Source organism: Eretmochelys imbricata, chromosome 6, assembly GCF_965152235.1.
Source record: "Eretmochelys imbricata isolate rEreImb1 chromosome 6, rEreImb1.hap1, whole genome shotgun sequence".
Lineage (NCBI taxonomy): Eukaryota > Metazoa > Chordata > Testudines > Cheloniidae > Eretmochelys > Eretmochelys imbricata.
The window spans coordinates 89,563,831-89,584,773 of record NC_135577.1 but is presented as its reverse complement, the minus strand read 5'-3'; the positions used below and the strand labels follow the sequence as shown (position 1 = coordinate 89,584,773).

The 20,943-nt window shown below is 44.2% G+C and overlaps 1 protein-coding gene across 3 annotated transcripts in view; it reads left to right on the top strand.

Annotated features, from left to right (window-relative positions):
- Positions 1-20,943, top strand: part of ENTPD5 (ectonucleoside triphosphate diphosphohydrolase 5 (inactive)) — a 42,748-nt gene that overhangs the window by 2,882 nt on the left and 18,923 nt on the right. The window contains exons 2-11 of one of the 3 annotated variants that reach the window (XM_077819113.1): positions 6,566-6,697; positions 7,005-7,283; positions 7,939-8,018; positions 11,719-11,862; positions 12,254-12,329; positions 14,331-14,366; positions 15,045-15,133; positions 16,527-16,606; positions 18,977-19,038; positions 19,460-19,558. In XM_077819113.1, coding sequence (XP_077675239.1) covers positions 7,067-7,283; positions 7,939-8,018; positions 11,719-11,862; positions 12,254-12,329; positions 14,331-14,366; positions 15,045-15,133; positions 16,527-16,606; positions 18,977-19,038; positions 19,460-19,558 — 883 coding nt within the window. In that variant the 5' untranslated portion in view covers positions 6,566-6,697; positions 7,005-7,066. Of the gene's footprint in view, positions 1-6,565; positions 6,698-7,004; positions 7,284-7,938; positions 8,019-11,718; positions 11,863-12,253; positions 12,330-14,330; positions 14,367-15,044; positions 15,134-16,526; positions 16,607-18,976; positions 19,039-19,456; positions 19,559-20,943 lie in introns of all 3 variants that reach the window. The other 2 variants (XM_077819111.1, XM_077819112.1) reach the window with 2 other exon arrangements.

Sequence of the window (20,943 nt, the reverse complement as noted above, 5' to 3'; positions counted from 1 at the left end):
ATTCAAACAAGCACCTACATATTTTCTTCCACGTTGCCCCATGCTTGGGAGAAACTCCTCGTAAACCTCTGCAAATACATTTAATTGTTCTCCTTCAAATCCGTCCTTAAAACCTCCTTTGCCATCATGCCTATAAAACACTTGACATCTATCTTTTTGTGCTGTGTTTGTACAGTGCCTAGCACAGTGGGGTCCTGATCTAAGGTTAGGGCTCCTAGACACTGTGGTAATACAAATAATAAAGACAGAAAAAACTGCTATTGGGTATTAAAACTAGGAGTAAGTGGAGCTCTAAACTGTCTGAGGAGGGCTTAGTTTGCCAGAATCTAGAACTTTCTAGATTAAGTAGAGCAAAAGTAGAGCATCTGATAATATTTCTATATAGAGCTGGCTAGCTCATCTGTTTTTTCAGTCTTTAGATTACAGTGTTGAATTCACTAGATGTTTGTCATTCTAACTGTAGTAAACATGGAAACTTCTGGTCAATATTGCAGACAGATGACAAGTGTCTGTTCATTACCAAATATCAGTATATGAATTTATCTTGCTCAACATGCCTAAAGTTGAAGTGGTAGAAAGCAAGTTATTGATTTTAGTGAAATGATTAAATTCTTTATAAGGTAAAAAGTAAATGTTATTAAAAAGTTGTAAATAGCAATATACAAAGAATTCTTGCTCATGAGAAAATCGGTTTCTTCAAGACTAAATACATCATTGAATGAAACTTTGTCTGTAGAAGTCAGCAGGAGAGTAGAATATTGAGGTTGCTGAGCCTGCAAGTGAGATACTTTTTGTGCCATCATCACTGAAATGTAGCTAAAATTTATTAATAGTATTGTAGCAGCAATTTGTCCCTGTTCTACGCATTCCAGCAGCATTTTAATATCAACTTCTTTGAGAAGCAGTCGGTTTTTCTTTGACAGCCTAAAAATGGCAAACATCAATTGGTGATTGTGCCATAAAAACAACTGAAAGTCAAAGTTTCAAGCCTTCTTGTATATTACCATCACCTTTTAATGTAGCACAAAATGAAAAATTTAAAGAGCGTAGCATAATATGAACAATTTAAAGAAGGGATTGAAGCACTTCTTATTGAATATTCTGGAACAGACAGGTCTGCTATTAGATGTTACAAGTGCAGGGGGAGAGGAAATTTAAAGGAAGGGCTAAAAAAATAAACAGATATTATGCAAGGTGATTGATCAAACATGAAAACGATCTAATAAAAGTAACAAACAACCATACAGGGAAAAATGTTTCTTCTTAATGCTATTGCTTCTACATCTGAAACGAAAACTACAGAATACTGTATTCAAGTTGCTGAAGATGCCAGCCAGTAGAATACTGAGAAAAATAAGTTAGTGACATTTTTGTCATTTGTTCTGACAGTAAAAATGAAGTGAAAGGATGAGTTCTTAACTCCCCGCCCCACCACCGGACCCAGCTCACTTCCGCTCCGCTCCGCTCCGCCTCCTCCCCTGACCGCACCGCCCTGCTCTACTTCTCCGCCCCCCCCCCCCCCCCCCAGCTTCCCATGAATCAGTTCCCCTGCGCTCCTCCCCTGGGTTACCTGCTGTGGTGCAGGTGGCCCTCCTTGCACCCCCCCACCCCAGCTCACCTCTGCCTCCCTGGGCCTGAGTGCGAAGCCACCGCCTGCTTCTCAGCCTGCCCTGGCTTCCCGCGCGAACAGCTGATTCGCGGGAAGCCTGGGGTGGGGGGGGGCAGAGAAGCAGAGCGGGGTGGCACATTCAGGGGAGGGAGTGGAGGTGAGCTGGGGCTGGGGCAGGGAGCTGCCGGTGTGTGCTCTGCACCCACCAAATTTTCCCCTTGGGTGCTTCAGCCCTGGAGCACCCATGGAGTCAGCGCCACTTTTGGCCGGTTAAATTTAGAAGCCCTTTTAGAACCAGTTGTCCCTTGCAGAACAACTGGTTCTAAAAGGGCTTCTAAGTCTAACAACTGGTTCTAGTGAATCGGTGCAAACCGGCTCCAGCTCACCACTGCTGGGATCCCACATGCTCTTCTGCATGGGATACATGGAGATATGAATGAGATTTTCTTGCCCTGGGACACTGTGATGGGGTGTATAAGTCCCACATTGCGGAATCAAGAGTTAAAGAGCAGTTTTGGGCCCAGAGGGCTCCACCCAGCCTCACCTGCTGGGCAGGCTCACAATGGAGGCAAAGATCAAAAGGGAGCATCCCAGCTCAGTCTAGGCAGAAGGAGGCAGTCCTAAGCTGTTGGCCCCTGCAGAGAAGCCTCAGGAGCTCCACATTGCTGGAAGCAACCCCCCTTGCTGAGTCACCAGAGACCCCTGTGGAGACCAGGAATGACAGGCCATGATTGAAGGAGAAGAGCCTCTGCATCGCTGAGAGGCAGAACACCCCTTGAGAGTCCACAAGCACACGTTGTGGTGGCTTTTGAGGGGCAGAGGCTGTGGTAGGAGGTGACCTATGGAGCAGGCTTGCTGGTGTCCTTCCCCAGGCTGTATATCCAACCTGCCAATCACAGGGCCCTGGGTTTTAACCCACTCGAGCAGGGAGGGCCCAAGTTCCCCTATGACCCCACAGACAATACCATCTCTCCCCTCACCCCCAACAGACACTGCTGAGGTTTCCATGTGGCAGAGCTGAAATAAGGTTCTGCTTCACAAGTTCTGTTGCCCTGGGACTTCCTGTTCCATCTTGACCTGGGACAACCTTGTTCCTCCCTCCACTGTATGAGGATTATATACTTAAATGCTGAAGATCCAGAACAGCTGAATTCATTTTGCCTCAGTGCTTTCACCTTGGTTGTACTTTAAATTTTCTCTCAGATTAATATATAAATCTGCCCTGTGTTGATTTTACTGCAGGGGTTTGTGGCTGGTTGTAAGTGTTTCCAGCTTAAATAATGACAGCTCAGTTTTGGCAGAGCTAATGCTGTTGAAATGAACTTTGTCAATTTGTTAAATGTTTTACTAATTTATTGATCTCAGTTGAACATTTAGTTGTCTGGAACCTGCCCCTTGTACTTATCTGGCTCAACTAAAGACCTATGCATGCATGCTTGTCAGCACTAGATCAATGATAAACCCAAAGTCATAAAGAACAACGAGCGTGAAATTTCATGTGCCTCCCAGGTCAACTAGCTTGCGTGATAAATAGTCCAGTCATGTTAGCTGAAGGTGAAGAAGAGGTGAGTACAGGCTCAGTCTTCGCTGTCACAGCTTCCCAGTTATTTTAAGCTGCCTGTCAGGAATCTTTGGAGTGGAGGAGCAGTTGCCTAAGTCTTGCCTCAGGTGTGTGGCTAACATACTTTGCATTTTATACTACAAATAATTATTACTGCCATCTGATAAGGGGTAGGCAGGTAGCAAGATGAGATTAATTCTGCTGATCTGCTTATTATACCTACTAAATTGAACATTCAGACTGTGCAAAATATGCTAGTATTCCTGTTTATCCTGTCGTCTTTCTCGCCCCTCTCAGTTGTTCATTTCTCCCCACTTGTTGCACCTTGTCTTAAACAAAGATTGTAAACTCTTTGGAGCTGAGACTGTCTTTTACTCTGTCTGTACAATGCACAGTGCAATGGGGCCCAACCAAGTTGCAATACAAATAATAATTAATCCCAAGATTAGGGCTTTTGTCAACATAGAGGAGACCATTTGCTTAGACCATAAGCTGAACTAAACATCTGGAGAGCCCCGACCACAAGCCAAAATTCTAATGAAGCAATGGGACAAAGTTAGGTATGCCTTGTGTTGAGGAAATAGCCATCCCTTGGGCAAGTTATTAGCATAGAAGCAGACACACACCCTGAAATGTCTGCAAGATTATCAAATGGCCCTATGTCCATGTTCCTATGGAATATTTGAATAAACTATTCATAGAATGAGCTGCGGGAGAGGTTACACCAATAAAAGTCCATGCAGGTTAAAAGTTATTTGACTTTTAAAAAAACTGGAAAATACATTCCTGTTTCTTAGTACCTAATCTCTCCATCGGTTTCTCCAGGAGAGGAGATTTACAGCTCTGCCCCAGACTTCTCTCTCTGCTCCTTCAGCCTCCCCTTAGCCCTTTCGCATCTGCTACCACCCTTCTCCATTCCCACTTTCTGTCTTGCTTTCCCCATCTCTTCCACCACCTCTCTCCTCTTACTCTCTCCTTATCCTTTTTAAGGCTGTCCAGCTCCCTTCCACTGAAGTGCCACTGGGCTGGGAGCACTCCACACCTCTTAGCAGAGAGGCTCAAAGTGGCTCTGGCCTGGCAGCACTTCGGTGAGGAGCGAGGGAAGGAGAGTTGACAGATTTAATTTGGGGGATGGGGGAAGAGAGCATGGGGAGGCATGGAAAGCTGGGAAGATAAGGAGAGAGCAGATGAGTGAGGAGATGTTCAAGGAAGAGTTTTAGAAAGGAGCAGGTGGAAGGGAAAGCCTCATCTACTGAAAAAACTGACAATAGCCAAATAGTGTTAATGAGGGAAATTAGTGGATTATTTTCATACTAAAAAGAAAAGGAGTACTTGTGGCACCTTAGAGACTAACCAATTTATTTGAGCATGAGCTTTCGTGAGCTACAGCTCACTTCATCGGATGCATACCGTGGAAACTGCAGCAGACTTTATATACACACAGAGAATATGAAACAATACCTCCTCCCACCCCACTGTCCTGCTGGTAATAGCTTATCTAAAGTGATCATCAAGTTGGGCCATTTCCAGCACAAATCCAGGTTTTCTCACCCTCCACCCCCCCACACACAAACTCACTCTCCTGCTGGTAATAGCTCATCCAAAGTGACCACTCTCCCTACAATGTGCATGATAATCAAGGTGGGCCATTTCCAGCACAAATCCAGCTCCAAACTCTAGTGAGTTTGTGTGTGTATGGGGGTGGGGGGGTGAGAAAACCTGGATTTGTGCTGGAAATGGCCCACCTTGATTATCATGCACATTGTAGGGAGAGTGGTCACTTTGGATGAGCTATTACCAGCAGGAGAGTGAGTTTGTGTGTGTATAGGGACGAGGAGCAGGCAAGATTCTCAAGCAGAGTAGATGGATATGCACACAAGTGAGGTGTGGGGTGGACAGACAGGTCCAGGAGGAGGGTGTGAGGGAGGATCTTGAGGTGGCTGAGTTGTGTTGGTGTGTTTTATGTGCTAGGCAGGGGTTCTCACAACAATTGTTTGGTGGTCTCAGAGTGCAGCCACCAACTCTTGCTGGTGGCCATACTGACAATTTTTCCTAAAATATTACTTAACTTTAGGAAAAACAAATAAATATGCACATATACATGTCCAAATCATTATAATTTATTTATGTAGGGTTTTTTTCAGACTTGGTAATAAAAATAATGTACAGTGGTCTCTATTCTTTACTGGACCTAAACAGAATAGAAAACCAGATAAGGTGCTTTGCATGTTCTTGTCTTTTTGTTGTTGTTTGCTTTGCTTTTTTGGTTGCTTTTTAAAAAAAACTTGCTAGGTAGTCAGTCTGCTGCTGTGAAAAGTGATATTTGTATGTTTGTTAATATCACTTTTCACAGCATCCTGGGAGAAATTAAGCCCTGGTTGGGGAGGTGGGCAGGGGGACCACAGGACCTAGGGACGATGGCGTGGATGGTGAGCCTGGGACCAGAGCCTGGAACCAGAGCCTGCTACCATGTGAATGAAGCCTGAAGCCCCATGGCCGAAGCTTCCTCCCTCCTCGCCACCCCCCCCTCCCCGGGAAAGTGGGGAATTCACCAACTGCCTGTACCTCCAGCATTTGTGTCTCCGAAGGGGGGCAGGGCCCAACCCCCACTAGTGGTCCTGCAAGAGGGACCACTGTTCCCCACCCCCATCACAGCCCAGGAGGCTGTGGCTGCAAGAAAAGCGCCTGGCGTCCGCATGTGGCCACAGTGGCCATATTTGAGAAACACTGTGCTAGAGTACTTTTGTTATATGTGTTCGCAGTGCGGCCCTGACAGGGTTCTCTTGGTGTTGCTCAATACAAATAATAAAGACAACTATATTCTCCTCTGTTTGCTTTAACTAAGCACTTGATTAGTGACTGTGCAGTTTCTGTACCTGTGTCTCCTTTGTTAACATCTCCTGTCAAGACAAGTGTGCAGGGAGGCTTTAATCACAGAGTGGAGGGGTAATGGGAGGGGAAAGCAGCTGAATCTTGATACCTAATACTAGGTCATGCACTTGGGAGACGGTGAATAATGTTGGCATATTATAGGCCATGTGAACAGTTTTCATTCTGTGAAGGAGAGGGAGATACCTGGTCAAAGCGTAAAAATAGTTTGGCTGGTTTTAAGCCGAGAACTCTGTACCAAGAGGGAAGGATAAACAACCAACTTATAGGCAAAAAGCCATCAGAGAAATTTGAACACTTAGGGGGGGCTGAGAAACTGGGGCCAGGTGCGCGTCACCATTTAGTCTCCCCTCCTGCAGCACAGATCCCTCTTGGTGACCACTGTGCCACTGGCAGTCCATGCCGTATACCCTCCCCATACACTGATCTCTCCAAGCAGCTGCCATCAGCCTGAGATGAAATTCTCTTTGTTTGTGGTACTGAATGACATTTGTGTTCTGTGCCAGGCCAGCATCCCATATGTGGATGTCAGGACGGAGAGATCCAGCCCTGAGCACCACTTATATAAGGTGTGAATTCAGCTGAGGCTTGAGCTGTCAGGAAAGTCCCAGGACTGTAAATCTGATCCGGAAGTCCAGGTGAGAGAGAAGATTCTGTGTACAAAGTCAAGATTAGGTATCCTGGGACTCGGTTTTTCAATGCTCCATGCTGATGTCTGCAGCAACAGAAAGGAAAAATTAGTTAGGTGCAGTTGCAGCACTTAGAGGGAGAGCCCCTGTATCTAGGGTGAGGATAGCCGGGGGCACCTGTTCTTTGGGTAGGGGCAGTCAGGATAGACACCTTTCTCTTTTAAGGGTGGGTAGCTTCTGTGCTGGGCAGATTCCTTTAAACAGAGGTATGAAGGAGAAAGCTGTTGATAACCTCTCTTCCTGTTTCACTCTCCAGGAGGTCCTGCAACTCTGTGAACGCTGATCCATACACCAGCTGCCCCAAGGTTTTCCTGCAGGATGGCAGCTACCTGTCTCGCCATCTTTCTAATGCTGGCCCTTTCCTCTATCTACTGCATTGTTTCCCATCCAAGCCCAGAGATGTGGTTTCAGGGTCTCTTTCCACCTCGTGTGTGCCTTGTAAATGCCACTACCAACACCTTTTATGGCATCATGTTTGACGCAGGAAGCACCGGGACCCGAATTCACATTTACACCTTTGTGCAAAAAAACCCAGGTAAGGCTGAATGGCAGAATTCCAACAAATAAGACCATTTCTCAGAGATCCAACCTGCAGGATTCCACACCCTGATCATATTGTCTTAGGCCCTGGCTGCCTTAGAGATGCTTTTCTCCTCATGCATCATCCCAGAGTTTGGGACAGCTGGGGCAGTTCTGCTATCAGCCCCTAGATCCAAACTCTGGGTGGTGGTTGTTCTCAGTGTGTGGTGGGGCTTCACAGTGCAACTCTCTTCCCCGTTAATCTAACAAAGGCTGTTGACCTTCTGGGCATAGAAAAAAAATTCTCGGTTTCTGAATGCTTTAATCTGGGCAGTTGTGTAAGGGGAATAAGTCTCACTGAGGCTTGGATGGCGTTTTCATGCATTGTCCTTAGGAAACTTGATATGTTTCCTTGTATTGTAGCTTGATCTGTTTTTAACAGGTGGTTAATGAATTTGGTGCACAATGGGCACATTTTGTTAAATCTTTCCCTGGCAAAGGAGGATCAGTGTTTGTATTGGAAAGGGATGGTTGTTATCTGCAGGGAGATATAGGGGATGGTCATCATGAATGATCTCATGTGAAATAATCTGGTCCTAACTTTGAAGCTACAGAGCAGCAGAGCTGGTGGTATAGGCTTTCTCATGTGCTGCTTTGTTTCATTTGTGCAGAGCAGCCTCCAGAGCTGGAAGGGGAGATCTTTGAGTCAGTGAAGCCAGGTCTTTCTGCTTATGTTGATCAGCCTGAAAAGGTAAGAGTCTTCCGGAATCTCCCATGTTCCCTGTAAATAGGTCTTCTCATCTTAATGCCACCTGTAATTTACTTAATATGATTGACTGTATCTAATGGTTAGCACAGGGAACTGGGAGTCCAGATTTAAGTGACCTATTCACACATCTGTCACTGAATGTCTCTTTGACCAAAGTCACTTCATCGCTGTGCCTTAGTTTTCACCCCTCTCAAATGGCAATAATTACATTTGCCTACTTCACATGGAAAATGTGAGGTTTGTTTAACTATTTCTAAAGTTCTTTCAGATCCTCTGATTTAGAGCAAAGAATAACTACTATTATTAGGGGTGGAACTTTTATGCTTTAGTAGCAGAGTTCCTATTCCATAGTAATTTAAAACATGATTTTTGTACTACCAGTATCCATATTCACTCTTTTTTTTTCTCTGTAACTACTCCAAACATGATAGTTAAGTAAATGCTCCATTTTCATTTACTAGTAACTGTCTCAATTTTTCCTTTTGGGTGAAACTTCTCAGTGCAAAGGTGAATTTTTTTTCCTTGGGAATTTTGAGGGGAAACAAATCCTGATTGAGTTATATAATGGACAAAGAAAGAAAGAAAAAAACTCTTTCCAACTGTAAAAGAGTTGCTTTTTTTGTGCATGGAAAATTCAGACAAATGATCTATAAATGTAAACCTTTGTATGCAGCGAGACTTCAGTGAGAAATAGTTTTCTAATAAGTTTTGGTGGGGGAGAATCAATACTGAAGCTCTAAGCGATACAAATTTCATTTTCAGAAATGGACAGTACAATGTTCTATTACACTTTAGCTAAGTAATTGCTTCAGGTACTGTGACAATTGAGGAATTTGTATGTACCACTTATGAATTTTGTTTGTTTGATATTGGGGGCTCTTTATTTGTGTCAGACTGCAAGCTCTGTTTTGGATGTGGGATTCTTTACCTTCTCTGTTCTCGTGTTACTGACACGACAAACTGAAATCCAAGGTGTAGTGATGCATGACTAGCAATAAATTGGGACAATCCTCGATTGAAATACAAAAACCCTAGACAGTGGACTGGCTTCCAACCAGAAGAACTGGTTTGTCAGGGGAAAGATGACCTGACAATAAAGTCAGCTGAGGAGGCAGATCCACAAGTCACCTGATAGAGGGATTGGAATGTTATAAAAGGGCAAGAAAGTGACTAGCACTTCTTAAGAATGTGTTTTTCTGCAATATCAGCCCTGTTCTTGCCAAATTCTGTAAGCAGGTCCTGCCTCATACCAGGCCTCTGATACAAGGGCTTATGTCTCAGGCTCAATTCCTACTACAACAGGGATTCCACAACCTCCCTTGGAAGCCTGTTCCAGTGCTTAACTATCCTTTTAGTTAGAAAATGTTTCCTAATAGCTAACCTAAATCTCCCTTGCCGCTGGTTAAACAGATTACTTCTTGTGCTACCTTCAGTGGACATGGAGAATAATTGATCACTATCCTCTTTATAGCAGCCCCTAACATATTGAAGACTGTTATCAGGTCCCCCCTCAGTCATCTTTTCTCAAGACTAAACATATCCAGTTTTTTTAACTTTTCCCTATAGGTCAGGTTCGCTAAATCTTTTATCATTTTTGTAGATTTCCTCTGGACTCTCCAATTTGTCCACATCTTTCTTAAAGTATGCCACCCAGAACTGGACACAGAACTCCAGCTGAGGCCTCACCAGTGCCAAGTAGAGTGGGAAAATTACCTCCTGTGTCTGACGTATAATATTCCTGCTAATGCACCCCAGAACGATATTAGCAATTTGTTTTTCTGCAACTGGATCACAATGTTGACTCATACTCAATTTGTGATCCACTATAACGCCCAGATCCTCTTCAGCAGTACTACTGCCTGGCCATTTATTCCCCATTTTGTAGTTGTACACTTGATTTCTCCTTCTTAAGTGTAGTACCGTGCACTTACCTTTATTGAATTTCATCATGTTACATGGGTCTGAAATCTCTTATTTGTCAAGGTCATTTTGAATTCCTATCCTGTCCTGGAAAGTGCTTGCAACCCATCCTAGCTTGGTGTCATCCACAGATTTTATAAGCATATTGTCCACTCCATTATCCAAGTCGTCATTAATGAAAATATTGAATGGTACCAGACTAAAGACAGACTCCTGCTGGACCCCACTAGATACATTTCCGCAGTTTGTTAGTGAACCATTGATAACTACTGTTTGAATTTCGTCTTTCAACCAGTTGAGCTCCCTCCTTGTAATATTTCATCTAGACCTTGTTTCCCTAGTTTGTTTATGAGAATGTCACATGGGACTGTGTCAAAAGCCTTACTAAAATCCAAGATATATCACATCTGCAGCTTCCCTCCTATCTTCTAGGCCAGTAACCCTGCCAAAGAAGGAAATTAGCATGATTTGTTGTTGACAATTACTTATAACCCCATTATGCTTCAGGTGCTTCAAATTGATTGTTTAGTAATTTGTTCCAGTATCTTTCCAGCTATCAAAGTTAGGCTGACTTCTATAATTCTTTGGATCTTCTTCCCCCCCCTTTTAAAGATAGGTACTATGTTTGCCCTTCTCCAGTCCTCTGGGACTTTACCCATCCTCCATGAGTTCTCAACGATAATCACTAGTGGTTCCAAGATTCATTCCGCTAGTTCCTTAAGTACCCGAGGTGAATTTGATCAGGCTCTGCTGATTTGAATGTATCTAATTTATCTAAATATTCTTTAATCCGTACTTTCCCTATTTTGGCTTCTGTTCCTTCCATCTTCTTGTTAATATTAATTGTGTTAAGTATCTGGTCAAAATGTATCTTTTTCTTTTTCCCTTTTTTTTTTTTTTTTTTTTCAGTCAAGATTGAAGCAAAATGGGCATTAAATGTGTCAGCCTTCTTGATGTCATCAGTAAGGCTGCAAATCTTTCACAGAGATCAAGGACCTCCATGACTTCTGCAACAGCTGGTGTGGCTGACCCTATGTCCGCCTGAGCAGCTGGAGCGGCACCAGGGCCAGCTGCACCAGCCGCTACTCCAGCAGCTCCAGGCAGCTGGTCTGGGAGCAGCAGCGGCGCCCCAGGCTGTGCCCACAGCATGGAGCAACGGTGGCGGGGGGACCCCAGGCCGCCACCAGCCCCTGGATCAGCAGCATCCCCCGGAATCCCCTCCCCCAGGGCTACAGGGCACAGTGACACAATCTCTCACTGGTCTGGATTGCCACCTAGAACATGACAATGTCACTGTATTGAAATCTACAGAGACTCTCTTTGCTCCCTCCCCCTTGCCTCTTCAGTCAGTAATGGTACCAGAGAAACTAGCTGTTTTATACAGCATGACTTCCAGGTTTGTCAGATATCAGACCCCCCACCCCCCCAATATAAAGCCTAGAATTTCATGAGCAAAGAAACTGCATTTTCTGTCATTTTTTTTTAAAAAAAAAAAAGCTCTGTACACATGTCTCTTCTTCCCACGCTTAAGGATGCATGTGCCCTCCTGATCTCGCTCTTTCCTAAGTGCCTATCACTGTGGTACCTATGTGCCCTGCTGGCCCTTTATGTGGTACCTATGTGCCCTGCTGGCCCTCTGTTGCGGGATACGTACTTTGCCTAGTGTTCTAGGGTGAAGGAGGGGGCTCTAAAGTGATTATTGTTTTTCTGATTGCCTGTCGAAGGGAATAGTGTGAAAGAAACAGCTTCTGTTTATTTTTAGGGTGCAGAAACTGTGAAAGGATTGTTGAAAATGGCCAAAGAAGCTGTGCCACGTAGTCGTTGGAAGGAGACCCCAGTGGTCCTGAAAGCTACAGCTGGACTGAGGCTGCTGCCAGAGCCCAAAGCCCAGGCTCTGCTCTCAGAGGTAACGTGAGAGATCTCTGTGCAAATAGTATGGTCCTCCTTACGGTACCTTTCGTAGCTCACTTCTCCATGCTCTCTACCATTACTTAGTCCCAACTGCGAAAAACAGCTGTAATTCCATAAGAGTGTATGAGAACTCTGACCTTAAAACCCTCCTGCTGTGGCCCTACACCCCCCTGTCTTGATAGAGGCATAAAAGGTGGATGGAGAGGGGCCTAGTACACATCCTTCTTTCCTTCCTAGTGCCCTGAGGAGGAGGAGGAGAAAGCTTTGCCTAACACCATACATTCATGCTTTACTTCCTACTGGTCTGGGGAGAAAGGGGAAGCTTTGTCCAGCACCCCCAGTGGAGAGCAAGGCCCCGAGAATCTAACCATCTCTCCTTTCCTCAGGTGAGAGAGGTCTTTGAGGAGTCACCCTTTCTGGTTCCAAATAACAGTGTTAGCATCATGGATGGATCTTCTGAAGGTGGGTCTTGGGAAGTTGGGTTCCAGAGTTATGTAGATGACACTATATGATCCAGAATGTAGAGAATCCTACCAGAGGAAACGTTTCTGTATGGCATTGGACGAACAGAAATCGAGTTGGTCCCTGCACCAAAGAGTTTAAAATCTGAAGAAGTGGTTTTTTACCCACAAAAGCTCATGCCCAAATAAATCTATTAGTCTTTAAGGTGCCACCAGACTCCTTGTTTTTGTGGATACAGACTAACGTGGCTATCCCCTGATACTTGACACCATGTTTTATTAAATATCTTCATGAATGATCTAGAAGATGGGGTAAAGACTCGTTAGTGAAATTTGCAGATGACACTAATTTTGGAAGCACTGCAAACCACTAATGAGGATATAGAAACAGCACTAATTAACCTGAGCGATATTAGAAAGCTTGGCGAATAATATAATTAAATTCATCTTGAAGAAATACAGCTAATAGAGTAGCATAGAAACAGTCCGAAACACAGAGTTGCAGCAAAACCCAGAGAACCAGGAATGGCTGAAACAGACTATAGACTAGAGTGGGTAGCAAATTATACAGGAGTCTGCAACATGATATAGCTGCAATAAAGGCCATGATAAAACTGGAGTAGGTACACAGAAGTCTCACATCACAGAATAGGGAGGTGAAAAATCTCTCTTTAAGTAGCGCTGATGAGACCCATCTGAAAGGTTACATTCAGTACTGAGCTCTTCATTACTACTTGAGCTGTGTGAATAACTGATTTTTTGGTTTGCTGTCAATTCCAAAAAGTTTAAAAAAATTGTTTGGGATCAACCTGAAAATGAACATTTTGAAAATGTAAGTGTATCAAAAAGTCGGTGGGGGGGGGAGAGGGGAAATGATTTGAAATGTTTAATTTCCATTTTGAGCCTTTTCAAATAAAATTGAAGGAAATTTCAAAACCAAAAAAATAAAATTGGACAATCAAAAGGTTTTGTTTAAAAAATGTTGAAACATTTTGATCTTCTTTTTTTTCAGATTTTTTTAAAAAGGTTTTTATTTTGACCAAAACAATGCAGCAAATTCAACATGAATTTGAGAACTCTTTCGGTCAACCCAAATCTGCATTCCCCCCCCCCCCCCCCAAAAAAAAAAGTTGAAAAATTTTGCCCAGTACTAATTACCCCTAATATAGTAATAATTTGGGGAGTTCTGAAAATAGCAGAAAAAATAAAGGACCTATTTATGAGGAAAGATTGAAAGAGTCAATGCTGGTGTAAGAGACAATGAGCATGATCAGTCTGTAAGTATTTGAAGGAAGGACATAAATTATTAGTGCTATTCATAGTGTATTATTAGGGGTAATGGGATGTAGCCCTTGAGAGTGCGCTGTAGGGAACAGTATTGCATGCGCAGGGAGGAGGACTAGTGGGGCCTAGTAGAGCCTGCTATGGCCTTCATAGGTTTTTATTTTCTAAGTTCCCTCCTCAAACAGCATCTGTTTCAGCTGGAATCCCACAGCTGATGTACGCCCAATGCCAAAATGAAGCTCAGTGGCTAGACCAGGAGAGGAGGAGTTATTCATATTTTACTGGGTCTCACTAAGCAGATCCATGTTTTTTCAGATCTAATTGTAAATACGACAAAATTAAAATACAAAGAATGTGTATGCAGTTTTAAGGTTAGGAATTTAAATGCTCAAAAGTCAGCTAACACCGAAGGTAAATTTACATGTTATTTTATCTCAGTGACCGTTTGTGTATCGTTGTGATACAGAGCCCAATTCTTGTCTCTGCTCTAGATGCACAGATGCCAAAAAGCCCTCTCCCCACTCCTCCTTTTGATCTTACATGACATGTCATTTTGTTATAGGTGTAAGTTAGATTGCGAGATGTTTGGGGCAGGGAACTTGTCTTATTTGTTTGTCTGAAAAGCACATATAATGTAATACAAACTCACAGATTGTATGAGGGTGCGTGAGGGGGCAGGAGGTAGAAGCAATTTCAGTTCCTCTTTTTTTCCTTGCAGGAGTTTTAGCCTGGATCACTGTGAACTTTCTGACAGGTAATTAACTGCTTGACTCACTGTTAGGCTTGAACTGGAAGGAATTTGGAGTTGGCTACCCTGTCTGTGCCCGCCCCCCTTGCCTGGCTTACTTTCCCTTTCCTCTCCACCATGGCAGCAGAGAGGGGGAAGAAAACAGGAGAAACTAGAAGAAAGAGCCTCTGTCCTGGCTGAGGGAAAATGGTAATGGCCGGATCAGTTCTCAGAATTTGTTAGAGCTGGAAGTATTTACTCTTCCCCTTCTGTACCTCGCCAAGAATCGGCTACAGATTGGGGGATTTATGCTCTCCTAGAGTCCGCTAGAGATGCGGGAGAGGATTTTATCCACATACAATTTTTGGATGTGTAGGGATTTCCCCCCCTTCTTCTCCATGGAACTGAAGCTGAAATCAGGAGGGAAGATCTCTCATCTCTGCCCTCAGTCCCTGCCGTGTGTCTGCCAGCCCTGTGGTAATGAGTTGCGGGAAGGGGGTCATCCTTTCAGTCCCCTTGTTTCTGCCTGACACCACCCCAGCATGTTCCAACATTATGTGAAGCTAATCTTCATCTGGCTATGGATCCTTCGGACCAAATCAGCCCTGGTACGGGTCTGTGATGCATTGATAACAGGATGGCTTAAGGATTTATGGGCAGTCTCTGAGTTAAGAGCAGCTATTCTGATCATGATATTGTCTGCAGGGCAGCTGTACAGCCAGAACCAGCAGACAGTTGGGACACTGGACCTGGGAGGAGCCTCAACCCAAATCACATTCCTGCCACGGTCTGAGGTGAGGAGTAGACACAAGCATGTGTGCTAGAGTTGCCATAACCATGGGTAATGGTGCCCAGGCACCCACGTGCTCTGAGGACTCACTTTTTCAGCACAGGCATCTGCATGCCATCTGCGAAGGTCAGTCTGCTTTTGTTCCCTTTAATATTGACAATGAAATTCAAATGACTGGTGCTTGTAAACAAAATATCCTGTTTAAGGAGAAAAGAAAAATGGATATAAACCAAAGAAAAGCAGCTTGTGTTGTCTAGGCCCAGGCTGGGAAGGCCATGCTATCACGGGTTAGACTTTGTGTGTTACAAAAGGAAAAGGTTCCCAGGGATGTTTCTTGCATGTTAGAAGAAATTCTGAGTGGTGTTAAGAGAAAAGGAGTACTTGTGGCACCTTAGAGACTAACCAATTTATTTGAGCATAAGCTTTCGTGAGCTACAACTCACTTCATCGGAGTGGTGTTGGTGTATCTTTCCTAATAGTCTGCCCTTTTGCTCAAGCAGTGAAGAGAAAGCACTGGGACAGAAACAGGTTGTGGGAGGCGGGATCACACGTGGGGAGAATGTGCAGAAAAGTCTGTGCTCACTCTCCTTCAAAGCCTGCAATGGAACCCAAAATCCCTGAGCTTCACCATTTCTGTACTGTCAGCAAATACCTGTGAAACTCACTGGCAAAGTGTGTGTCTCATCCTCCTCTAGGGACAGAGGACGACAACTTACTCTTACCATTATTTACACTACTAGCTGAAATGGCAGAGGTCTGTGTGGTGAATCTGCAGGTTCCAAGCCTGCTGATGACTCGTGGGGATGTCAGTATGATGGTACATGATGCAATTTATGGCTTTATTTTCCCCTGTTGGCTTTTTTAAGAGCAAAGAAATTACACATACAAAAACAACACTGAAAGAAGATTATTAAGGTTGCAAAGTCAAGTGCTAAAAAAATGCCAGAATTTAGACCCCTTGTGCATCTTTAATTTTATGATCACATATTATTTTTTCAACAGAACCCATTCCTCATTCTGTTTTTGAGTGCTTGACTTTGCAACCTTGATAATGTTCTTTTAATTTAGATTTTTTGTGTAATATAATTAATGACTCTTACAAATAATAATGCATCCTCACAAGGGGCAGAAGTAAGGCTGCATGGGCTATACTAATTTTGAGGGCTGGATAGGTGAAGCATTATGGGTGCTACCCTAATAGCAAAATTATGAGTTATTTGTCATGGAGGATGGATACCTCCATGTAGCCACATTGGATGAGTACAGTAAATTATCTCGCTGCCTATGTGAAAATTAGCAATAATATTATCACTAGGTTTGGGGGTTTTTTTTTTATTTTTTTTGGGTTTTTGATTGAGTAATAGGGACTGAAAGATATACTGTTACTTAATTTTTAGGAAACCTTGGAGCAAACCCCTGTGGATTTTGTCACCTCATTTGAAATGTTCAATAGCACTTACAAGCTCTACACACACAGGTGAGGCGCAAGAAGCTGCCACTTCCACTGGAAAATCAGTCCTTTCACAGCCTGAGATCTGCCTAGGATGTACCATGTTGTCCCATAGTGAGTTGTTGAGCCCTGATCTTCTGACTAGGTTATCTGCTTGAAAACCATTTTGGAAAGTGTAATTCAGCTATCAAGACACAACCTGGTCAAAGGACTGGAAATGGGATACAGAACCTCTCGCATCCCAAGCCACCAATTCCAGAAAGGCTTGGCTTATTAGTCACTGAGAAGCTCACTGTATAAAAGTAATGTCCTTTGATCAGTTTTATCCTCTTGCTCTGTTATGAGGGTAAATAGGAGCACCTCACCTACCATCTTTAGGTTCTACATTTTGTGTATCAGTATGTAAGGGTCCATGGTGGTCCCTCCCCATTAGTCTCGGCGGGGGGGCCAGGCCCCCTCGCTACCACTTGGCTGCCCAACAAAGCTTAAGGGGGAACTAGCGCTTTCAGGGCTCTGAACCCAGTAGTCTATGAGCTTCTGGGCAGGGCCAAGCAGTAAGCAGTCTATAAGGCTCTGGCCCTTAAGGAGGGCAGAGCAACAAGCCGTTGTAAACGGGGTCTGACCCAAGGTGTAGGGCAGAGCAATAGGCAGTTTTTCGCCTGGCCTCCTGGCTCAGGCAGATAAACACAAGCCTCTTGGCCTAAGGTGGGTAAGCGGCCACCCCAGGGGTGGGGCAGCCACAAGGGGTGGGAGACGGGGCCCACCTTTCTCTACCAGGTCCCAGCCCTGGGCCCTGACAGCGGTGGAGGGGTGTGCCACTGGGTCAGCGGGGATCCCACTTAAACACGCTGACCAGTATTCTGGCCATACAACCGGACTATTGTCTGGTGTCCCTGGGCTACTTCCTATGACCCCATTGCAGTCTCACGGGGTCCTCTGTCTTACCGGGGTTACACAGCCAGTGGCAATCCAAGTAGCTCCTCTGTCCTCCCATCAGTTGGCCGACCTAGCAGTCCTTCTGGGTCCTTGGCGTTTCAGGGGTCGTCCTCAAGCGTAGGGCTCAGCAGTGGGCAGGATGCATCTATCTCCTTTGCCAGCTCCCCTCCAACTGAGCTGCAGGGCCCACCTTTTAAGCATCATGTCCCGCTCTTCTGCTTCTGGCTGGGAAGGCAGGCTGGTCCGGCTCTGCCCACCCGGAGGTATATAGTGCTTCCTTCCCCCCAGCCCCTTACTGTCATGGCTGGGGTCCATGCCCCCTCGCTACACAGTATCATGTCCCTCTCTTGTTCCGCTCCTCTCAAAATTAAACAGCTCAGTCTTCTCGATCTCTCCTTTGCATAAAAGTGTGCCCAGGCCTCTAGCACTTTTGTCACCAACTTCTGAAATTGCTATTTCCTTTCTGAGATAGGGTGAATTGAACTAAGCCCAGGTCAGGGCATACCACTGAATGATATAACAACATTAAATTATTTTAAGAATTATTTTCTAACCTATACTTAGTGTATCCAAGCAGTTTATTTGCTTTTATTGCCCACTGCTGCTATTGAGCAGGGGTGTTTATTAAGCGGTCAACAGTGACGCCCATTCAGTTTTCCCGTGTAATTTACAGTTAGTTTAAAACTCAGCCAAGTGTGACGAGTTAGTGATTTCAGTCCAGTCCTAGTGCACAAGAGGCCATTATCATAATTAGAAACTTCGTTAGTCGTCTTAGCTGATGTAATGAGTTCTGTGGTGTCAAGTGTCCCAAGAATTGGTCCTGGAGTCTATCTTTTTCTCTCTGGCCTGTATGACAAAATGCCTGTGGTCATTTTTCCTATTGTTTTACATTCCTTGTATCTTTACCCAAAGTATTTCTCCACTGCCCTCTTGGTTATCACATTATATTTTGTGGGCATCATAGATTAAAGTTGCCCAATTTCTGTTAGATCATCATCTCCATCATTGTGTATGACTTAGGTCGTCTTGCTTATTTCCCATTTTCATTGCATTTGTTTGTAGAGATGTACACGCGTTAATGCTCCTTTTTACTTCGTTCTTCTGGTTCAGCAAGTCCCCTTCTTCTCTCTGATGCTTTTTATTTTAAATCTCAGAAATTCACACCAGATTTTTTGAGTTGCCCAAAAACTTCCTATTCTTCTTCTACCCACTTCCTGCCTAGTTTTAGATTTGCACACCATATGTGTGCTTTGTAACACCTTGTTTTTGCATTAGTCCGTTGGCACTTGGAATTCTTCTCCTGGCAGAGGGAGACCATCTAAGATGTAGAGGGGAATGTGGGATAGGAGGCACAGAAAGAGAATCTAGTTTGTGCATGCCATAGATCTAGGGCTGGCTGTGTGTGAGGCATGTCAGATGAACCAGGGGAAACTGCAATGTTTTGTTTTGGGTTTTTTGCAGCTATTTGGGCTTTGGACTGAAAGCCGCCAGACTAGCAACGCTTGGAGCCCTGGAAATGCAAGGTATAGTCAGTTGAAATAACCATGTTAGATACTTAAAGAGGTGGGTGAAGTTAATCTTGTGCCAGCTGCCCCTTTCCCATGCTTCCCATCCTGTATCTTACCCTTTTCTCCATTTCCCAGGCAGTGATCTGCCCAGAAACGGAGAATAATATTTATTTCCCACTAACAGGTGAGAGGCCCAGCTGTGCTGCAGCTTGCAGGACCAAGGAGGGAGCGTATTCCAGAGTTCAGACTATTCCCCAATTCAGAATCAGTTTGTGCAGCATTTAACTTTTTAACCAAATCTTAATTTCCCTATGGACAAACTGTCAGGCATCTTGGGCTTTTCTCTCCTTCCTCTGGAGTAGTGATTGGGGGGAGGGGGAGCATTAGGAGGTCTCAGCTCCTCCTTTCTGACTTTCCTCTGGCTTCCTTGCAGCAGTGGATGGACAGATGTTCCGAAGTTCTTGTTTACCGAAGCGACTGGAGGCAGAGTGGCACTTTGGGGGAGTGAGATATCAATATGGTGGCAACAGAGAAGGTATATTAAGGAGGTTTTGTTTCTGGCAGAAGGTGATTTGAGTTCCTTCCTTTTGTGGGATAAGCCTCAGACCCTAGGAAGAGGGTGTTTTTGGTCAACACACTTTCTGTGACCCTGTTGTTTGTGAGAATGTCAGTCAGTGCTCAGGGATATGGTCACAGAGCCAGTCACAAGTCCCTTGACATGGAAATCCCTTGATATAGCGCAGGAAAAATCTGAAGTGATCAGGCTCAGGGCAGCTGGCCCTATAGAAGTTGCCATTTCTCACTGCAAAATGCTGTAGATCTCTGGTAGGCAGTTTTGGATCTACTGGTCCCACTGAGGTAAAATTAGTGATTAATTCTGAGAGCTCATGGGATGGGTGAGGTCTCAGAAGGCTGAAGAAGGGCAAACATTGTACCTATCCTTGAAAAGGGTAAAAAAAGGACCTGGGAAATTATAGACCTATCACCCTAACATCAATACCTGGAAAGATACAAAAAAAAAAAAATTAAATAATCAATTTATAAGCACCTAGAGGATAATAAGGGGATAAGTAATAGCCAACATGGATTTGTCAAGAACCAATTGTGCTAAATCGATCTAATATTCTTCTTTGACAGGGTAACTGGCCCAATGCATAAGGGGGACACAGTAGATGTGATTTATTTTAGTAAAGCTTTTTACACCATCACACCTGAGATGATCATAAGCAAACTAGGGAAATGTGGTCTAGATGAAAGTACTATAAAGTGGGTGCATGACTGCTTGAAAATCTGTACTCAGAATCATTATTGATGGATCATCGAACTTGGAGGACGTATCTAATGGGGTCCCGCATGGTTCTGTTCTGGGTTGGATACTATTCAGTATTTTCATTAATGACTTGGATAATAGAGTGGAGAGTGTGCTTATAAAATTTGAGGATGACACCAAACTGGGAGGAGTTGCAAGCACTTTGAAGGACAGGATTGGAATTCAAAAGGACCTTGATGAATTGGAGAATTGGTCTGAAATCAACAAGATGAAATTCAATAAAGACAAGTGCAAAGTACAAATGTAGGAAGGAAAAATCAAATGCACAATTACAAAATGGGGAATAACTGGTTAGGCAGTGGTCCTGCAGAAAAAGGATCTGGGGATTATAGTGGATCACAATGAGAGCTCTGCCTGCACTGTGGGAGCCCTGTGTGTGCACTGTGCAGCCTAGTCTCTGAAGGATTCATACACAGTTCTGCAAAAACACATGTGAGGTAAATAGTACCAGGTGACACAGTTGGGCCTGGGTCCTGGCTGGGTCCAAGTATGATGCTGGAGTAGAGAACGCGCATAAGAATGGCCATACTGGGTCAGACCAATGGTCCATATAGCCCAGTATCCTATCTTCCAATAGTGGCCAGTGCCAA